Source organism: Lithobates pipiens, unplaced genomic scaffold, assembly GCF_037356315.1.
Source record: "Lithobates pipiens isolate NorthernLeopardFrog02 unplaced genomic scaffold, aLitPip1_a1.2 Scaffold_18, whole genome shotgun sequence".
In the NCBI taxonomy this organism is placed as follows: domain Eukaryota; kingdom Metazoa; phylum Chordata; class Amphibia; order Anura; family Ranidae; genus Lithobates; species Lithobates pipiens.
In genome coordinates, this window is record NW_027507758.1 from 258,097,972 (window position 1) to 258,120,011 (window position 22,040).

Here is a 22,040-nt window from a genome sequence, read left to right on the forward strand (position 1 = left end):
CCATACTCTGAGATACCCAGCCATACCCAGCCATAGTTGGTGATACCCTGCAATACCCAGCCATAGACACCCCCCCTCCCGCCGCCCTCCGGTGCTTCTCCCGACACGCCAATACGATCAAATCCAGAATCTTTTTTTTTTTTCAGGCTTCCCAGCTTAGAGGTGAGATGCGGGGTCTTATTGACCTGTCATGCCATATTCCTATTACAAGGGATGTTTACATTCCTTGTAATAGGAATAAAAGTGATCAAAAAATGTATTTTTGGGGAAAAAAATGGCAAACTAAAATAAATAAAGTAAAATTAACAATACATTTTTTTTTTTAAAGCGCCCCTGTCCCCATGTGCTCGCATGCAGAAGCGAACGCATACGTAAGTCCCGCCCACATATGAAAACGGTGTTCAAACCACACATGTGAGGTATTGCTGTGAACGTTAGAGCGAGAGCAATAATTCTAGCCCTAGACCTCCTCTGTAACTCAAAACATATAACCAGTAAAAAAAAATTAAATCGTCGCCTATGGGGATTTTTAAGTAGCGACGTTTGGCATCATGAGCCTGTGCAATTTTGAAGAGTGACATGTTAGGTATCTATTTACTCAGCCCAACTTCATCTTTCACATTATGCAAAAATTGGGCTAACTTTACTTTTTTTTTTTTTAAGCACAAAACTGTTTTTTTTCCCCAAAAAAGCATTCGAAAAATTGCTGCGCAAATACCGTGCGAGATAAAAAGTTGCAACAACCACCATTGTATTCTCCAGGGTCTTTGCTAAAAAAACATATATAATGTTTTGGGATTCTATGTAATTTTCTAGCAAATAAATGATGATTTTTACATGTAAGAGAGAAATGTCAGAATTGTCCTGGGTGCTCCAGAACGCTGGCGCTCCCTGCATGTTGGGCCTCTGTATGTGGCCACACTGTGTAAAAGTCTCACACATGTGGTATCGCCGTACTCGGGAGTAATAGCAGAATGTGTTTTGGGGTGTAATTTGTGGTATGCATATGCTGTGTGAGAAATAAACTGATAATATGACAATTTTGTGAAAAAAAAAAAAAAAGTAAAAAAAAACTTGATTTTGCAAAGAATTGTGGAAAAAAATGACAACTTCAAAAAACTCATCATGCCTCTTACTAAATACCTTGGAATGTCTTCTTTCCAAAAAGGGGTCATTTGGGGGGTATTTGTACTTTTCTGGAATGTTAGGGTCTCAAGAATTGAAATAGGCCGTCAGTACTTCAGGTGTGATCAATTTTCAGATATTGGCACCATAGCTTGTGGACTCTATAACTTTCACAAAGACCAAATAATATCCACCAATTTGTACTTATTTTTACCAAAGATATGTAGTAGTATAAATTTTGGCCAAAATTTATGAAGAAAAAATTACTAATCTGCTAAATTTTATAACAGAAACAAAGAAAAATTCATTTTTTTACAGAATTTTCTGTATTTTTTCTTTTATAGCACAAAAAATAAAAAACCCAGCGGTGATTAAATACCACCAAAAGAAAGCTCCATTTGTGTTAAAAAAGGACAAAAATTTCATATAGGTCCAGTGTTGCATGACTGAGTAATTGTCATTCAAAATGTGAGAGCACCGAAAGCTGAAAATTGGTCTGGTTATTAAGGGTGTTTAAGTGCCCAGTGGTCAAGGGGTTAAACATCACAACCCGCACATAGACTGGGCTGCACAGGTGATTGGGTCCTGGTCCCAGACCTACATCCAGAATTGCATTACAACCGCTGACCAGTTGGCAATGTACTGTATAACTTTTGTGTGGCCAGTACCAGTCACATGCCTTTATTACAGTCCTATTCAGATCCTGTTCATAACAACGTTTCCAAATGTGACCCCAGTTTGCATAACCATGTGCTTTTACATGACTCTGTTATAACAAAAGATGCTGACTATTGAATTCTCTATAGGTCACCTCTCCAGCCAATTGCAACAGCCTGAACCCTCTCCTCCTAGAAACTAAGCTTATCCGTTGTTTTGTAGCCTTGAGCCTTGTTTGAAAACTTCCTCTACATCCTCAGAAGTCAAATTCCCTGGATTACCCCTACCTTTGCCTGTCACTAAACTCCTTTAGACGCACAGCCAGGCTAACTTGCCTGCAAGTTCCACTGTCGCTACAACTAGTGATGCGTTTCAGACAGTTACTACACCTGGTGATGTGATTCAGACACTTGCTACACCTGGTGATGCAACTCAGACAGTTGTTACACCTGTCTTGGCTGTATGCCCAGACTTCACACTTTGTGTTAAACAGGAAGAGAAAATCTCCTAACATGATCTGAACTTTTGAAACAGTATACAGTATGAAGCTAGGGATGAGCCCGATGTGCCCGATGTTCGTGTCAAACTCCAAGTACGACCCGAACATCGGATGTTTGCCCGTTCGCAGAATTTAAAACATTATGGGGCATTTGTGGGAAATTCGAGTGCTCGCGATCGCAGTGCATTGACGGCTGCTGAATGGTCAAAGCATGCACCTGACCTGCATGCTTTGGACAATTACAGAGCGCTCTGCTGTGAAAGCCATGATTGGCCAAAGGCAGGGTGCCTTTGACCAATCAAGGCTCAGGGGGCTAAGTCAATGACACACACTATGTACGGCTGCTTACATAGTGGCCGTACATAATGTAATGAATAAGAGCAGCAAAATGACATTTCTAAAGGAAATTTTTTAAATTTAAAACTGCTCGCAGCTGTAATGTATTAATATACATAAATATCATGAAAAAAATGGCGTGAGTCCGTGAGTCCCCCCCTCCCAGTCCATTAGGCCCTTCAGGTCTGGTATTGATATTAAGGGGAACCCTGTGCCAAAATAAAAAAAAATGGGGTGGGGGTCCCGCCTAAAATCCATACCAGACCCTTATCTGAGCATGTAACCTGACAGGCAACAGGAAAAGGGGGGAGACAAGAGAACGCCCCCCTCCTGAACCATATCAAGCCACATGCTGTTAACATGGGGGGGTGCTTTGGGGTCCCCCAAAAACACCTCCCCATGTTGATGGGGACAAGGGCCTCTTCCCCACAACCCTTTCCCCGTGGTTGTGGGGGTCTGTGGGCAGGGGGATTATTGGAATTTGGAAGCCCCTTTAACAAGGGGACCCCCAGATCCCAGCTCCCCATGTGAATGTATATCGGGTACAATGTACTCATTCACCCAAAAAAGTAAAAGTAAAAGGAGAAAAAAAAGTGTCCCGCGATGTCCATCCATCTTTAATCACAGAGTCGTTGGTCCAGAGAAAAAAGAAAAGCTAAAAAAACTCTGCCTTCATGGGAGGCATCCCACCGACTGCAGCCTTTTTGCAATGACAGCTGTTATATAGTTGAGGGCAGGGCCACCCAGTGACGTAAATAGGGGACCTGGACCAATCTGATGTCACATGACATCACATGATGTCAGAAGGGGGCGTGCCCACACAATGTCATAACTGGATGACCCCGCCCCCTCAGCTATATATATATATATTTTTTGGTCTGTGATGGAAGATGAATTTACATTGCAGGACACTTTTTTATTTTTTAATAAATGACTTGTCAAAAACTATCTCCTGTCATTTTTACTCTTTTAACACTTTTTTGGTGAATGAGTAGGGGTACAATGTACCCGATACCCATCATTCACATGGGGGGCAGGATCTCGGGGCCCGCTTGTTAAAGTGGGCTTTCAGATTCCGATAAGCCTCCCACCTGCAGACCCTCACAACCCCCGGGCAAGGGTTGTGGGGAAGAGGCACTTATCCCCATCAACATGGGGACAAGCTGTTTTGGGGGGGACCCCAAAGCACCCTCCCAATGGTGAGGGCGTGCAACCTTGTAACATTCAGGAGGGGGGTGCTCTCCCCCCCATTTCCTGTTGCCTGCCAGGCTGTGTGCTCGGATAAGGGTCTGGTATGGATTTTGGAGGGGTCCCCCCACACCATTTTTTTACATTTTGGCATGGGGTTCCCCTTAAAATTCATACTAGACCTAAAGGGCCTGGTATGGATTTTGGGGGGGACGCCATTTTTTATTTTTTCCTGGGGTTCCCCTTAATATTCATACCAGACCCAAAGCACCTGTTAATGGACTGGGGGGGGGGGCACGCTGTTTTTTTCAATGGTGTTTATCTATATTGCTGGGATCCGACAATACATTACAGCCGCAAGAAGTTTTAAATGACATTTTTTCCTTTAGAAATGTAATTTTGCTGTGGTACTGTTATGAACATGGGAAAGATGTGTTACTTTACAGGCAGACTAAAGAGACCTCCAGCCACGATATTTAAAGGAATATTTCATTTTTATTGTTTCACTTTAAGCATTATTAAAATCACTTCTTCTGAAAAAAAATGCAGTTTTTAAAACTTTTTTTTGCATTGATACATGTCCCCTGGGGCAGGATCCAGGTCCCCATACACTTTTTTGGAAATAACTTGCATATAAGCCTTTGTAATGAGCACTTTTGATTTTTCACGCTGTGCCCCATAGACTTTAATAGTGTTCACGCAAATTGTTTGCCTATTCCCATTTTCTGCTGCGAACCGAACCAGGGGGTGTTCGGTTCATCCCTATATAAAGCTGAAGACAGCAGATATAGATGTAAAATTTATGTAGGGAGATTTGATTCATCTCTGTGTATCATCTGAGGCTGTTCACTTCACTAGGTATATGTGAGGTTTTACATCCACTTTAAGCAATCTCAGTGTAGCAAAAAACCCTAAAAAAATGCTATGTCTGCACCCCTTTAAGCAAGGATGGACTTGTTAAGTATCACACTAACTTCAATCTTAACCACTTAACCGCTTCAGCCCCGGAAGATTGTCAGTTAAAGCGTCGCTTTAACTGACAATTGTGCGGTTGTGCGACGTTGCACCCGAATAAAATTGATGTCCTTTTTTCCCACAATAGAGCTTTCTTTTGGTGGTATTTGATCACCTCTGCAGTTTTTATTTTTTGCGCTATAAACAAAAAAAGAGCGACAATTTTGAAAAAAATTCTATATTTTTTACTATTTGCTATAATAAATATCCCCCAAAAATATATAACAAAAACATTTTTTTTCCTCAGTTTAGGCTGAAATATGTATTCTTCTATATATTTTTGGTAAAAGAAATTGCAATAAGCGTATATTGATTGGTTCGAGCAGAAGTTATAATTTTATGGCATTTTTATTATTATTATTTTTTTTTAGCAGTAATGGCGGCAATCTGTTATTTTTATAAGGACTGCGACATTATGGCGGACACATCGGACACTTTTGACACATTTTTGGGACCATTGACATTTATACAGCGATCAGTGCTATAAAAATGCACTGATTACTGTAAAAACAGATCCCGATTAACTATGTGTCAGCAGCGATCACGAGAGCCCTCCAGGGATCATGACCGCCAGGCACTTGCAACGGCTCCGAGGGAGAGCAGCACGGCCCTAGTGGCCACAGGGCGAAGTGACGTAACATAACATCATTTCACCCAGCCGTGCCATTCTGCCGCAGTAAAACTGCGGCGGCTGGTCAGCAAGTGGTTAAAGACTGCTGGGTGAATTGCCGACATTGTACGTCGGCCACTTCAAGACCACTAGGGGGCGAGAGTAGCCACTTGTCAAAGCTTCACTGCTGTCTGGGTACATTTAGAGACATTTCCACTCAATTCCTGATTTCCATACTTTGCTCTTCATGACTTTCATGTGATGACTAGTCACATGAGCTGGGCCCATTCTGGGACCTGCTTGCTCCTTGTTGCCTCAAACAATCAAATGTCCAGTCTGCACACCGCTGTTCTTTTTTTTTCAGTTTAATTAAACTTTATTAAGACCACTACATGGCCACTCCTGCATCATTAATTCTGCTGGACGTGACTATTATGATGTTTTTCCTTCAGCCAGGACTTAACTATCCCGGTGATTAAGACCTGGCTGAGGCCGATATGCGTCAATGGAGAGTCAGGTGGGAGTAATGATGCATGAATGGTCACATTCTGGTGGTAATAAAGTTTGAATAAACTGAAGAAAAAATACAGCGCTGTGTGGCCTGTCCCGAGGGCAACTCTTTCATTAGACAGGAAGTGAAAGAAACTCTTCCACAGTAACACAGACAGAAGTAAAACGGCTTTTTATTAAAAATAATTGGGTAGGGGAAGGGTAGAATCTTGGCCCAATTTGTATTGTTGTCTGTGTTCCTGCAGAAGATTTTCCCTTACTTCCTGTCTTCTCCCCTAAAACAGGATGTGAGGATGAATTTCTTTAAAGGAGCCAAAAGTACAAATAAAACCTGACAGGGGCTCTACCCTTCCCCATTCTATCCAAAAATAATACATTTTTTTGCCTGTAGATACACTTTAAAGCCCAATCCTTTTGACTGTTTTTATTTTGTTTGTTTTCTATAGAATGTATAAGAGTTAGAACTACTATCAATTTTTTATTTTTTTATTACTTTTTGCCTATGTGACAGTTGTCAGACAGAACAGGAAGTTAATGGAAATCCCCTCAACAGGGACAGAGACAGTAAATACAACACATTTTCTTTAAACTCTCTGACAGGATTTTATTACCCTCTATGTCCCCATTAAAAAGCACCCCCCCCCCCCCCAACTTCCTGTGCAGCTGACAGATTGAATAGGAAGAGAACAGAAATCTTTTATATCGGGACACAGGTGGTATTCAAAACTGTCAGAAGAAATCTCCTCAGTGGGTGCTATGAACAGTGTTTGGTTTAGGCCTGGTTCACACTAGTGTGATTTCGGATGCAACTTGAGTCACACAAAATCAAATGACAAGGAAACTCACGTTGTTTTCAATGGTGTCTGTTTATATTAATGTGGCTAAGCACAGAGCAATTTTGGAAAATGTTCCTGTATTACTTTGGTGCAATTCCAGTGTAATTTTGACCCCATAGAATTTACAAACCTTATCAAAGTTGCATCCAAGTAATACATAATACATTATAATACTATAATACTAGTACATAATCACACTGAAAGTCAGATCAAATTAGCCTTAGTACAGTACGCATAATATTCATTCATTCAAGCTTTGTAAAAACATTGAAATGTGTTAGTATTTAGTAAATAAAGTAGTGCAGACGTATGTATGTTCATTGTTATGTTCAGTTCTTTTTGTATATGCTTGTATATAATAGCATTTATGCAGCAATGACACCTACTGGTGTCTTTAGACTGGTACATGTACAAAAATGAATTGTGTCCTGATAATATTCAATAAGTTTATATGCTCAGAATTTAAACAGTTCTGTAATTCTTATAATACATTAAAAGGCACTACTTCAGAAACTTGCAACATCTCGATACATTTCAGACATATTTTAATGATATTAAACACATTAATGTGGAAATAAGGCATGTTTTACAGCACAAATAAAATATCCACCAACAATATTATTTTAGACATACAAATTGGAAAACATTACAGACAGCATACATTTGGGTACACAATGGGTATACTATACACACACACACACACACACACACAGTATCTCACATTTTTTGTAAAATATTTTATTATATCTTTTCATGTGACAACACTAAAGAAATTACACTTTGCTACAATGTAAAGTAGTGAGCGAATAGCTTGTATAACAGTGTACATTTGCTTTCCTCTCAAAATAACTCAACACACAAGTATTAATGTCTAAACCTCTGGCAACAAAAATGAGTATACCCCTAAGTGGAAAGGGCCAAATTGGGCCAAAGTAGCCATCTTCCCTCCCCGGTGTCATGTAACTCATTAGTGTTACAAGGTGTGAATGGGGAGCAGGTATGTTAAATTTGGTGTTATCGCTCTCACTCTCTCATATTGGTCATTGGAAATTCAACATGGCACCTCATGGCAAAGAACTCTCATAAAAAAAAGAATTGTTGCGCTACATAAAGATGGCCTAGGCTATAGGAAGATTGCCAAGACCCTGAAACTGAGCTGCAGCACGGAGGCCAAGACCATACAGCGATTTAACAGGACAGGTTCCACTCAGAACAGGCCTCGCCATGGTCGACCAAAGAAGTTGAGTGCACATGCTCAGCATCATATCCAGAGGTTGTCTTTGGGAAATAGACGTATGAGAGCTGCTAGCATTGCGGCAGAGGTTGAAGTGTTGGGGGGGGGGGGGGGGGGGTGTCAGTCTGTCAGTGTCTGTGGGGAGTCCTCAAATGGAAGGTGGAGGAGTGCAAGGTCTCTAACATCCACCAGCTCCATGATGTCATCATGGAGGAGCGGAAGAGGAATCCAGTAGCAACCTGTGAAGCTATGGTGAACTCCATGCCCAAGAGGGTTAAGGCAGTGCTGGGCAATAATTGTGGCCACACAAAATATTGACACTTTGGGCCCAATTTGGACATTTTCACTTAGGGGTGTACTCACTTTTGTTGCCAGCGGTTAGACATTAATGGCTGTGTGTTGAGTTATTTTGAGGGGACAGCAAATGTACACTGTTATACAAGCTGTATGCTATCTACTTTACATTGTAGTAAAGTGTAATTTATTCAGTGTTGTCACATGAAAAGGTATAATAAAATATTTACAAAAATGTGAGGGGACTCACTTTTGTATGGATTTTTTTTTTTGTTAAGCAGTGTGAGCACATACTATGTTCATTTTATTCTTGTACTGTTGATGTGGTGCGTTCATTTATTATAATACAACCCCATATAACAGTATCTACTAAGCATGAAAATTAAAAGAGAGAATAATTCATAGGTAATAAAAATACATATTCTACACAAATCTGATGGTACATTTAATGCACGATCAAGAGTATGACTGCTCAGAACAGCCCACATAATTCAGGTGTGAAGAACACACTGCTGGAGTCCCTGAATGATATATAAAACTTTAGTGGCTATTTAACTCTACTGGCCTGGCAATTGCCCCACACCTAAAATATAAATTTTGGCAGGGCTGGAACTTGTAGGCATATTTAGTAAGCATATCAAAGAAGAAAATAATAAGCATAAAGTACAGTAACTAAACAAATTCAATCAAGAGCAGAACCAGAGAAATTATGATTGGTTTCTGTGGGTAATGGACATTGTATAAATTAATAAACCCATTTAACCACTTCAGCCCTGGACCATTTTGCTGGCCAAAGACCAGACCACTTTTTGCGATTCGGCACTGCGTCGCTTTAACTGACAATTGCGCGGTCATGCGACGTGGCTCCCAAACAAAATTTACGTACTTTTTTTTCTCAAAAATAGAGCTTTCTTTTGGTGGTATTTGATCACCCCTTCGGTTTTTATTTTTGGCGCTATAAACAAAAATAGAGCGACAATTTTGAAAAAAACACATTATTTACTTTTTGTTATAATAAATATCCCCCAAAAATATATAAAAAAAACATTTTTTCCCTCATTTTAGGCCGATACATATTGATCTACATATTTTTGGTAAAAAAAAGCAATAAGCGATTATTGATTGGTTTGCACAAAAGTTATAGTATTCTCAAAATAGGGAATAGTTTTATGGCATTTTTATTAATAATTTTTTTTACTAGTAATGGCGGCGGTGATCAGCGATTTTTATTGCGACTGCGACATTATGGCGGACACATCGGACATTTTTGACACATTTTTGGGACCATTGTCATTTATACAGCAATCACTGCTATACAAATACAGTGATTCCTGTGTAAATTACACCGGCAGTGAAGGGGTTAACCAGTGGGTGGCAGTGTAGGGGTAAAGTGTTCCTAGGGGTGTGTTACTAACTGTGGGGGGCTGGGCTTTCATTTAGTGAAAACTGATCTCTGCTCCAATCACATGGAGCAGAGATCAGCATCACTTGTTGCTAGGCAGAATGGGGAGATGCTGTTTACAACGGCATCTCTCCGTTCACCTGCCCCGTGAGACGATCGCGGGAATGCCCGCAGCGATCGAGTCCGTGGACCCGCGACCGGACTCACAGGGGTCCCGACCAGAGCTCGCGATGGCAGGGCGGCATTAAAGATTGGACGTACCTGTACACCAATATGCCTGCCTGTACCATTCTACCGAATTACATCGGCGTGTGCTGGTCGGGAACTGGTTAAACAACAGCTTTACCTACATATTCTTTTTAAAATAAAACAGCAATTCTACAGAGGTTTATTATTAAGGCTCAACTCCAGGCACCAACATTCTAATGTATTCCTCAATACCCACAAAGGATATAAATCCCATTTGTGTGCACCAAATGCCTCTGCAAACCTAGATATTTCCTTGCAAAAGTAGTGGTGACATCATCACTTTGCTGTGCATAGCCTGTGCAGAGAGCAGAACTGTGGGAGGGACCCAGCAGGTCCAACCAATACAGGCTGACTGGTGTAAAATGCAGGAGGGGCAGATACAAGACCAATCACCCTGCAGAAGGAGAGAGAGCAGCAGTGACTGGTCTTTTTTATGGGAAGCTCCAGCAAAGAGGCAAAGTTTCACATTGGAATGCTGCACAGATGTGCAAAGAAGCTTAACCACGTCCCACCCGGCCAATGCACATATACGGCCGGGTGGGAGCCGTCTACTTCTGATAGGACGCTCAGGAACGTCCATCAGAAGGAGCGGGATCGCGCGCGCCCAGACACGGCGCATCTCAGATCGGCAGGAGGACTCTGTGATTGGCCCTCCTGATCACATGACGGCCGTGTCCAATCACAAACAAACAGCCGGTTGCTAGGCAATCGGCTCCTCCTCTCCTCACACAGAAGTCATCGCTGAGGAGAGGAGAGCAGATCGCTGCAGCCGGCTGATGATCAGTGAGTAGGAGCTGTTTTTTACAGCTTTTTACTCACTGATCACCAGTCTAGTGTAAACACAAATCACCACACAGTGTAAACACACCACACAGTATAAACACAATGTCCCCACACATGTCCCTAAAACATACATGTCCCCAAATAATAAATACACATGTTCCTAATAATAAAAACATGTCCCCCACATATGTCCCACTAAAATCACATGTCCCAATGATTATCTGCACACATATGTACGTGATCACCTGCACACATATGTACATGATCATTTGCGTACATATGTCCGTGATCACACAAACCAATTATTATACACTTAACGGAATTTTTTTTTACCAAAAACATGTAGCAGAATACATTTTGGCTTAAATTCATGACAAAATTTGATTTTATTGGATTTCTTTTAAAATAGAATAAAGAAAATATAGTTTTTTTTCCAAATTTCCGCTTTTTTGGCGCTTATATCGCAAAAAATAAAAAATGGAGTCGTGAATAAATACCAACAAAATAAAGCTCTATTTGTGCGAACAAAATGATAAAAATTTCATTTGGGTACAGTGTAGCATGCCCGCGCAATTGTCACTGAAAGCGCTAGAGCGATGAAAGCTGAAAATTGGGCTGGGAAGGAAGGGGGCGAAAGTGCCCTGTATTGAAGTGGTTAAAGCACACAAAAATTCAAGGAAGAATACACATGGATCTTGTAGTTAGACAATATTTGCTTATCTCGATGTTAAAATTTAAACAGTAATGCCATGTACACACGAGCAGAATGTCCAACAGAAAAAGTCCGACAGGAGCTTTTCATCGTATATTCCGATCGTCTGTATGCCCCATCAGACTTTTTAAGTCAAAAATTCTGACGGACCTAGAAATAGAGCATGTTCTAAATATTTCCGACGGAACCGATTCCTATCAGGAAAGCGTCTCGTCTGTATGCTGTTCCGACGGACCAAAAACGACGCATGCTCTGAAGCAAGTACGAGACGGAAGCTATTGGCTACTGGCTATTGAACTTCCTTTTTCTAGTCCCATCGTACGTGTTGTATGTCACTGCGTTCTTGACGGTCGGACTTTGGTGTGATCATGTGTACGCAAGACAGTTTCAGCAGAATTCCATCGGAAAAACCTTCGGAGTTTATTCCGACGGGAAAACCGGTCGTGTCTACAGGGCATAAGACATAATAGGAGCTAGTCCAAAATAATTTATTCTGGCATTCTGGGACTGCTGCACCTTACTACTTTTTGCTTAACAATAAGCCTCTTTGTTAGAGTTGGGGTTTCAACCAAGCAAGGATGTGGTGTCAGCAGCACTCTGACGTGGATGTAATTCCCTGTCAGCAGCAAGATTTCTATGACCTCTCATAACAAAATTCAAAGCATTCTCTTCCCATTGCTTACACTTTGAATTAAGGTAAGGGCATTTAGACAACCATAGATCATCATTTTAGCTCATTGGTCAAGTTTCAGCAGTAATTATCACCCGAAAATAGTACTGATGTGAAATATAAAACTTTGGCTCTTGCTCCTGGGCATGAAGAAATTGAACCCTTCTGTGTTATAATGCACCAGGGCCGCTGATAGCAGCAGAGGGGGGACTTTACAAATACCTTTTGGCACATGCAAAGTAATTTCAGAGGCCGTGCCTCCCAGGGATTAAAAGAGATGTATGGACAAAGTTTTTTTGGTCATACTTTTTTCTGGGTCACAGGAGTGCACCTACTTTTGCATTCTTGTGATCCAGAATCAGCTGATGGTGGGCTAAAACCTACTGTCAGCTTACTTCAAAGAGCTGCTCCAGTGTCTGGAAGAATCCTGACCATATTGCCATGATCCACCTAGCTACCTGATTGACAACTGGTTCCGCCTCTCCATCTCTCAGCCGGAGCCAGCTATGCCTGCCCCTGTGGAGCAGTAGACTAGAAAAGTCATTGTTCTCTGACCAAGAAGTTTGAGAACTGAGCAATCATTGGTCAAGTGATCGCTTAGTTCTCTGTCTAAGGCCGCGTACACACGCGCGGACTGTTCGCCCAACTTTGTCCATCAAACAGTTTCGGCAAACAGTCCGCTCAAAATTAGCATGGACGGACATGGCCACACACGACGAACGAACAGTTTGCTGAAACCGTGCGCGATGACGTGAACGGCACGTACGACGGGACGAAAAATACGACGTCCTATACACTACATTATAACTTTCGGCGTGTTAAGCCTTTCTGAGCATGCGCAGAACTTAGTTTGTCGAACAAGCCTACACACGGGCGGACTGTTCGCTCAAACAAAGTTTCAGCGGACAGTTTTACGGAAATTCCGAAAAACCTTGTTCGTCAAACTGTCCGCTGAAACTGTCCGCTGAAAGCCCACACACGAGCGGACTGTCCGCCCAAACACTGTTCAGCGGACAAAGTTGGGCGAACAGTCTGCCCGTGTGTACGCGGCCTTAGAGTTGGTAAGGGACAGCTGCGACTATTTACTCAATCTACTTCACTCTAAAATCTCCCAGGGCAGACCTTAGGAGGAGGATTGCTTTCATAGTTTCATAGTTTCTAAGGTTGAATAAAGACACCAGTCCATCCAGTTCAACCTGAGTGAATGTCTACAATTGTTCCTGTACATTGCACACTCACATCGGTCCCTACCCTCAAGGAGCCCACAATCCAAGGGCCAAACTTTGCCTGATTCAGAAAATGATGAGGCCCTGCTGCCTGGGGAATTTTTATTTATTTACTGGGAGCTATACCCTCCTGGATTACTTGTGTGTAATAAGATATCAAAAGCCTTTTTTCTGTGTCGGATTAGCCAGTAGGGCTGCCATATGCAGCAGATTAGAAACACTGTCAGGCAGGCAGGCTTTGTGGGCCCCACACTTTCTAATGGTGGCCTTATAAAATGCTACATGCATCTGTCATGTTTCTGTGCTAGAAATCCCCTTAAAGCGGGAGTCCGCCGGGAGTCTGTGTTTTTTTTTTTTTTTTTTTTTTAAAGCCAGCAGCTACAAATACTGCAGCTGCTTTAAATTTTTTTAAATACTTTTAAAATAATGACACTTACCCGCCCAGCGTGCCCGCGATGTCGGCATCCGAAGCCGATCTCTCGATCGTCTCTCGGGTGCTGCCGCCTCCATCTTGGGTATGGGAATCAGGAAGTGGAGCCTTTCGGCTTCATTTCCCGGCTCCCTACTGCGCATGCGCGAGTCGCGCTGTGCAATAAGGATGGTCCCCGCTGTCTCTGGGATCCATGTGTTTCCCAGTAGGCAGCGGGGGACCTTCGGAAAGGGGCATAGATTCTGCGGAAAGGGGCATACCTTCTGCAGAATCTACGCCGGAAGTGGGTGCAGATACCTGTACTGTACAGGTACCTGCACCCCCCTCCCCCCTGAAAGGTGCCAATTGTGGCGGCGGAGGGGGGGAGGGTTCCAATGAGCGGAAGGTCCACTTTAGGGTGGACCTCCGCTTTAAATAAGAAAAACAAGGTGAATCTGGCATTGTAACAAATATGAACGGTTTACAGCCTAGTTAACACATTCATGGAAGAAGAATTTGCATGTAATATTTTACCTGAAAGGATGATCTTAAATGATTTTTGAAACCATGGATAAAAAAGACCATAAATAATAGGATTGATTGCAGAATTGAAATAGCCAAGCCATAATACAATATTATAAACATCAACCGATACTGAGAAATTAAGGTAAGGATCAACTATAGTTGTAATAAAACAAGGAGTCCAGCACAATATGAACACCCCCATCACAAGGCTTAGCGTCTTTGCCGCTTTACTTTCTATGTTTATTAAGATTTTATTCTTAGCTGTTGTTTTTGCACGTGTAGAATTAAAATGGTATTGGTTATTAATCACCTTGGTTTGTTTTGTTGCAACAAAGAAAATATGTATGTAAATTCCAATCATGAGGCAACCTGGAAAAAAGAAAGACAGCAATGACGTGATTATACTCCATAGTTTATTAAACACAAGGGAGCACGAATCACAGCAAACTGGAAGAGGTTTACTTTCCTGTATACCTTCCATGTGAACATTGGAAAAAACAAGGCCAAATGAATGCACACATGGAATGGTCCAGCTAATCAGTAAACACACTTCAATTACAGATATTGTTATTTTACTGTAATAATGAAGAGGGTGACATATTGCAAAGTATCGATCAACAGAAATGAAGAAGAGGTGGAATATGGAGGCTGTACACAATGCCATGTCAATACAGCTGTGTAGCTTGCAAAACAGTTCCCCAAAATACCAGCATGAAGTTAAAGATCTCACCCAGCTGTACGGCATTACCACTAGTCCAAGGAGAAAGTCTGCAACTGCCAAGGATAATATGAGGAAGTTAGTTGGAGTGTGAAGCTGTTTGAAGTGAGTTACTGAAACAATCACTAAAATATTCCCTGCCACTGTAAGGGCTACTGTTCCAAACATGATAATATTCATGGCAAGGTCAATAGGAAGAGGCCTGTCAGATATGGGACAGGAGATGTTTAGCCCATCAAAACATACATTTGCATTTTGCTTGGCCTGGAGTTTAAACATATTATGATATTCTTGTCATACCATCTGGATCAAATCACCCTAGAAGAAAACAAAAGTTGGTTTTATGTATCTTAAATACATTGTGTGAGCAGTCACTGTTGTGTCTTTTTAGTTCATTTCTTAAAGCCCATACATGCTTTTAATGATCATATCAATTAACAGATTTACTGAATCCCAAGCTTAGGGGGTAGGTACATAAATTGACAACAATGTAAACCTATATTTACTTCATACAAACAGGTAAATAGAAAGTGAAACATATTTTTTCTTTAAAGGAGACCTTTCTGAATGGGGGCTGTCTACTGGGTATGTACAAAAACTCACAGCACATGGGGGCGAGCCTGTGCCCCTGTTTAAAATGGTGGTTTACGCCAGATTTTGTAGGAAGTGAGCACGCTAATGCCACAGGTGTCTGCTGGCTTCATATGAGAGCCATAGTTAGAGCTCAGGGTCCCACACTGCCGAGGAGGTCAGTGTGTGAAGGGAGCCTTGAGAGGTGCACGTTTGCACTATGGTGTCAAGGTCAGAACACACCAAGGCCCAAGCCTGAGAGAGAGTCCATGAGGGACACAGCAGCTAGGGATCTGCAAGGAAGATGCAGAGATGAGGTACAGCATCTGTGCACGAACACTGGGACATGTTTAAAGGTCAGGAGGACCAAAAGGTGCTAATGGTCGAGAGGACCATGCGGTACTACTTGGAACAGTAAAGCTGCTACAAGAGAGCCAGGAGGCTGAATGTAATGTTTGTTGCATTGATGGTGAGAACCCCCTGCAATAGGGTGCTAATCCTGCAAATAACCCAAACTATGGGGCACTATTCCTCCCACTTACATCAATGGTAGGGCACAATTCTTCCCACTGACACCACTGATGAGGCACTATTCCTTCCCCTGATACCAACAATGGGGAAACGTTCCTCCCACTGACACCAATGATGGGGCACTATTTATCCTCTGATTCCAATACTGGGGCAATATTCCTCTCACTAACATCAATGATGGAGCATTGTTTACTCCCATTGATGCCAGGACATTTTCTACTTTCACTGGCTATACACAGATAGGCCCCCTTAAAGTCTGAAGGGCAGATAACTGGCCCTTTGTTTAGAAAGTTTGCTGCTTGCTGGATAAATTAGGACCAAGGTTTTATTCTCTTCCTTTGGACCAACTGTCAGTATAGGGTTTTGTAGATGGAGGTTTTTATTTCATTTATTTATTCTTTTTTTTTTCTTTTTGAGTTTGATGGACAATACTGTCTTTTTTTTCAACCTATGTAAGAATCAGCTAAGCTAAGGAATTCTGACTTTAGTTTGACAATCCTTACATGCAGACTGGTTCTGTGTCAGTGACTCACCATGAACTGAATCCAGAAGCCTAACATAGCAGCCTATTTTCAGACGGTCAGCAATAACATCACCCATATTTCTAGTTTCTCTTCTACCTTAACCTGTGATTGGAAAAGAAGCAGAGATTATAACAACACTAGGTTGCTATAAACTGTACATGGTTGTAAAACACTCAATTAACTTCTAATCACATTTTATGAGACGGATGTATGCCAAACAGGACATGTGAGAAGGCGCTGTGAACGCCGACCTGTTACTATTTTTACTCTGCTTGTTTCTAATGGATACAATGTAAGAGACCACCCTTAGTTGTTTAATAAATTTCCACATCTTGGTCTAATATACTGCACTAGTGGAGGCTTCTTTCTTTCTCTTTTCCTTCCCTAGCACATTGCGGAGTAACGGAGATCATCCATGTGGAGGAACAGAGAGAGGAGCACCACTTAGAAACTGATCTCACGTCAGGGCCATTATAGAGCATCCCATAGAAGTGTCCATCCAATTGATGGTTATGTGAATTTACCACAGAGTAAGGTGAGAGTCCAGAGAGACTATATTACTGGAAGATTGTTGATGAACACCTTAGGAACTCTAACATTCTATGAACTTTACCATCAATTTATTTTTATATTTTTATTAATCCTACATCCATTGCTATTAGGTTGATTGTTGTATTTTATATATATATATATATATATATATATATATATATATATATATATATATATATATATATATATATATATTATTTTATTTTTTTTGCTCACAGAGCACATTTTATATTTATTCTTACACTTATTGATTGATTCAGTTTACTAATTATTATTCACTTATTTTTCCTCATCTGCCCACTGAGCACATTTTATTCAATTTATTATTTACTATTCATTTCTTATTTATTAATATTTTTTAGTACTCATCAAATTTTCAAATTTTTTTATATGTATATTTTTTTACATTTTTTATTAGGCATTTATATATTTCTTTTTTTTCTTTTTTTTTCACACTTTCTGATCCATTTGATTTTTTTATCTTTTCACTTAGAGGATATTTATACCCTTCCTTTACTTTTGCACATTTTTATTCTGAGTTCTACACTCAGTTGTCATATTTTCCCTTTACATATTATTGTTTGATTTATTTCACTTTTGCGCGAAATTACATGCCTATCCTTTCCCTCTTAGTGTTATTGTGAACACTGATATATTGCAGCACTTGTGAACACACTCTTTTTTTTCAATCACATACTGATTCTTCTGATCTACTCACAGTAGAGTGAAGGACCTTATCACATTTAATCACATTTTATGCCATGTAAATCAGAAAATCAGTATGAGTTAGAAAGAGGTTTGAGTCATTTTGTAACTTAGTTATTTAGTAAGTGGGAACATTGAATAAATCAGGGCAGTTATATAACTGTACTTTCTTGTTTCCCATAACTCACCAAATTTATGCAGGATGCCCAACAGGGCAAAGTAACCCACCTGGTTAACTATTCATTTGCATGCACTACATTCTATGTTAAATAACATAAAATATATAATATTATTATTTAGAATATTCAAATTATATTCATTTACCAAAATTTTAAGGAGCTTAGGAAGAAGAGATTATTTGAAATATAATTACAATAGATTGTTATTTCATGTAATTACTGTATGTAATAGCCAACCTAATCTTTGTTGTTGTAAAATTCATGGCATACTATATTATTTTCACAATTAATTAGTTCTACCTTATTTGATCAGCAACCATTTAAAATGTTTGGTATTTTAAAATCTTTTTAGGAGCAAGAAAACATTTTTTTTGTTGGTCCGAGAATGCATGAAAACTTGTCTTGCCTTAGAAAATATTTTTTTAACAGTAAAAGGTCAACAAAACTGTAGATAAAGTTTAAAAAAACGTTGTGGTTGAAAGAAATAACGACTGTTCACTTAGCAAACTACAGTAAATGCTAACTTGGGAAAGAATATGTTTACTCTGCAAAGTGAAACTTTACTTAGCTACTGAATAAGATATACTGTAGCTGTGCTCAGCCAGTTCAATCATCCAACCACTTGCAAGCACAAAGTCTGTTTTATATGAAATTACCTGGAATATTGATTTGGTATTTAAAGTGAACGCAGCAGCATTTAGCTAAGTGAACATTCACTTTGCTAAGTGAGCAGTGTCAATTACTTAAGTAATTCAACCCCTATATCTCAAATATATGCATAGTTACAATTGTATTCTTCAATTGCCTTTCATATTCTCTCTGTCATTTTTCTGCAGAATAAGAGGAGACATAATAATATTTCTGAATATGGAATATTCTTGGAATATCATTGATTAATTTTGTAGACAGGATTTTAAATGTGATTAGTTATTTGTATATTATGTGTGCATTACTATGTCTCTCCTATATAAAATAAAGATGAAAATACCTGAGAGTAAACTTTGACATTGCTTCACTCATCGAAAGGTATCACTCATCTGGTTCCATGTATGTTGTAGTGAGCAATGTCTTATAAAGGCTTTCTTTTCCCAAGAGATCATACAACAGTGTACAATACATTCCAGAAGACATCAGGGATTACTTTTCTTTGCACTTATTTGAAGCATATGTTTTCAAACTGGACAATTAAGTGATGTTTTCCGGCACATGCAACAAACAATATTTTTCCATTTACAGGGATAGTAGGAAATCCCTGCTGCCTTTGATGCCTCTTTATCATCCCACTGATACTGTTGCATCTACCCCCCACCTGTCACCTATTTGAAATTTAAAGTAATATCTTCATCGTTACATAGTACTTCCATTATATCAAGCCTTCTCCTATTATCTGAACCATCTTGATGTTTGTGGACTGATTTTGGAAGGTCCCCACATATTTACTTTCTTACAGAGGCACATCTAGAACTTTCAGTGCCCCAGTGTAAGAAACCACAAAGGGCCACCTGACCCCCGGCCAGGGGTGTTTGTCTCCGAGACCAGTGGTGGAACACCAGGGTGATCTTTGTGACACTGGTAGTTTCACCAGTAGTATTAGTAGTTTTTTATCTTTTTTTTTATTTTTTACCATTTTATGTTTTACAATATTATTTTTTGACAATGTTTTCCGGAGACCCATTGGGGGGCTTTGGTGAGATATCAGGGCTCTAAATGGGCCTCTGATGTTTTCCCTTTGAGATAGAGAAAGAAGATTTAGGACACAGCCTTCAATCTCCTTCTTTGCAGCCTCAACTGCACAGAATGAATGGACTGGAATAACTCTGCACATAGCTTCCTGTTCATAAAATGAAGCATAGTAAACAGTTTACTTGAATGAAATGGCTGTCATTTCAGACAAGAAGGGGCCGGTAAATGACATATTTATTGGCCCCTTCCCTGCTCTCCATCCTGACCCATCCCCTACGGCAGCTGGCGGGAGAGAGGAGGGGGAACCCCGCATCGCTAAGGGGGCCAGGAGACAGCACAGGGACTGGAGAAGAGCCAGGAGGAGTGGGGGGTAGAGGAACTGATACTCTACATGTTCCTCCTGCAGCTGCTGAATTCCTGTGGGAAGGAGAGAAGGAAAAGCGGGCATTCAGCGACTTCAGGAGGAACATGGAGGGCATCGGTTTCTCTATATGCCATCCCTCCGGACTTTTTGAATGAGCGGACCTGCCCACACATGACCAGACTTTTCCGGCGGACAATCCGCCGGACTATGGTGGGAGTCGGCCGGACTTTTGAAATGAATGGACTTGCCCACGCACAGAGTAAAATCCATTCATTTTGAACGTGACTCCAGGTAAACGGGACTAGCGAAGGAAGTGAATGTAGCCGCCTCCATCGGTGAGATTGACACCCTGCTGGCCCCGTCCCCTGGTATGTATTTAAAGGCGAAGAAACGGCGTGGGGTCCCCCCAAAGTCCATAGCAGACCCTTATGTGAGCACGTAGCCCAGCTGGTCAGGAGGTGGGGACGAGCGAGTGCCCTCCCTGAGCCATACCAGGCTGCGTGCCCTCAACATGGGGGGGGGCGGCCCCCCCACCCCAAAGCACCTTGTCCCCATGTTGATGAGGACAAGGGCCTCTTCCCGACAGCCCTGGCCATTGGTTGTCCGGGTCTGCGGGCGGGGGGCTTATCGGAATCCGTGAGCCCCCTTTAATAAGGGGGCCCCCAGATACCGGCCCCCAACCCTATGTGAATGAGTATGGGGTACGATGTACACCTACCATTCACCTGGTGAAAAAAGTGTAAAAAAACACAACACAAGTTTTTAAAATAATTTATTAGACAGCTCCAGTGGTCTTCTCTTTTTTCGTCTTGGAGGGTCTTCTCACCAAACTCCTCCGCTATCTTCTGCTAGCTCTTTTGCTAGCGGAGGAGCCTGGCTTTCTTCTTTGTCGTCGCCGCTGTCCGGGGGTCTTCTTCCGACTTCAGGGTCTTGTCCCGCTCTTCGGTTCTTCTTGCCGGGCCTCCGCTATCTTCTTATAGCTCTTTTACTAGCGTTGGCCTGGTCTTCTGCCGCCGCCTTCTTCTCTTCTTCTCTTCTTCTTCTTTGCGATGTTGACACAATGCTCTCTCTGGCCGCAATGGCAGGGACACGTTGTGCGGCGACACCGGGTTATGTCACAGGATGACCCCACCCCTTATGATGTCACATTCCCAGCATCCTCCGGGGCACTGACACCAATGGTGGGACACTATTCCTCCCACTGATACCAATGATCGACACTATTCCTCCCACTGATATCAATGATGGGGCACTATTCCTCTCACTGATCCCAATGATGGGGCACTATTCCTCCAATTGACACCAATGATAGGCACTATTTCTCCCATTGACACCGTTGATGGGACTATTCCTTCCACTGACACCAATGATGGGACTATTCATCCCACTGACACCAATGATGGGTCACTATTCCTCCCTCTGATCACTATGATGGGGCACTATTCCTCCCATTGACACCAATGATGGGGCATTATTCCTCCCACGGACACCAATGATGGGACACTATTCCTCCCACTGACACCAATGGTGGGGCACTATTCCTCCCCCAAAAGATACATTGTTTACTCCCACTGATGCCAGGACATTTTCTACTCCCATTGGCTGTGGTGGTGCCCAAGCGGCTAATGTTTTGGCCACACGAGATACGCTTGAGACATATGTTGCAAATATGCAATCTGATGCACTCGTCTCAAAAAAGGTCCACACCAAAGAACTTTTAGAATAAAGCGCAGAGGCAGCGCCCAGCACAGGCGGAGCTCTGCGGTGTGATTCAGTCGGTGTGCTGCCCCTGAGCTGGCCCCCGGAGGACATCCTGCCTCCTTGGAGATGTGCCTCCTCCTCCCCTCTCCTACCAGGCACCCACGTGGAGTCAGTGACCTCATCATCTCCTCCCTCTTCATCACTGGAGCAAACCTGGCAGTATGCTGCAGCTTG

The 22,040-nt window shown here is 41.6% G+C and overlaps 1 protein-coding gene across 1 annotated transcript; it reads right to left on the reverse strand.

The window, feature by feature from the left end:
* Positions 1 to 12,919: 12,919 nt before the first annotated feature.
* On the reverse strand, positions 12,920 to 19,104 carry LOC143987810 (trace amine-associated receptor 4-like). The gene is made up of 3 exons (XM_077486856.1): positions 19,047 to 19,104; positions 16,632 to 16,724; positions 12,920 to 15,315 (listed from the first exon to the last, which is right to left on the reverse strand). The coding sequence occupies exon 3, from the start codon at positions 15,274 to 15,276 to the stop codon at positions 14,236 to 14,238; it is 1,041 nt and encodes a 346-aa protein (XP_077342982.1). The 5' UTR covers positions 15,277 to 15,315; positions 16,632 to 16,724; positions 19,047 to 19,104; the 3' UTR covers positions 12,920 to 14,235.
* Positions 19,105 to 22,040: the final 2,936 nt, after the last annotated feature.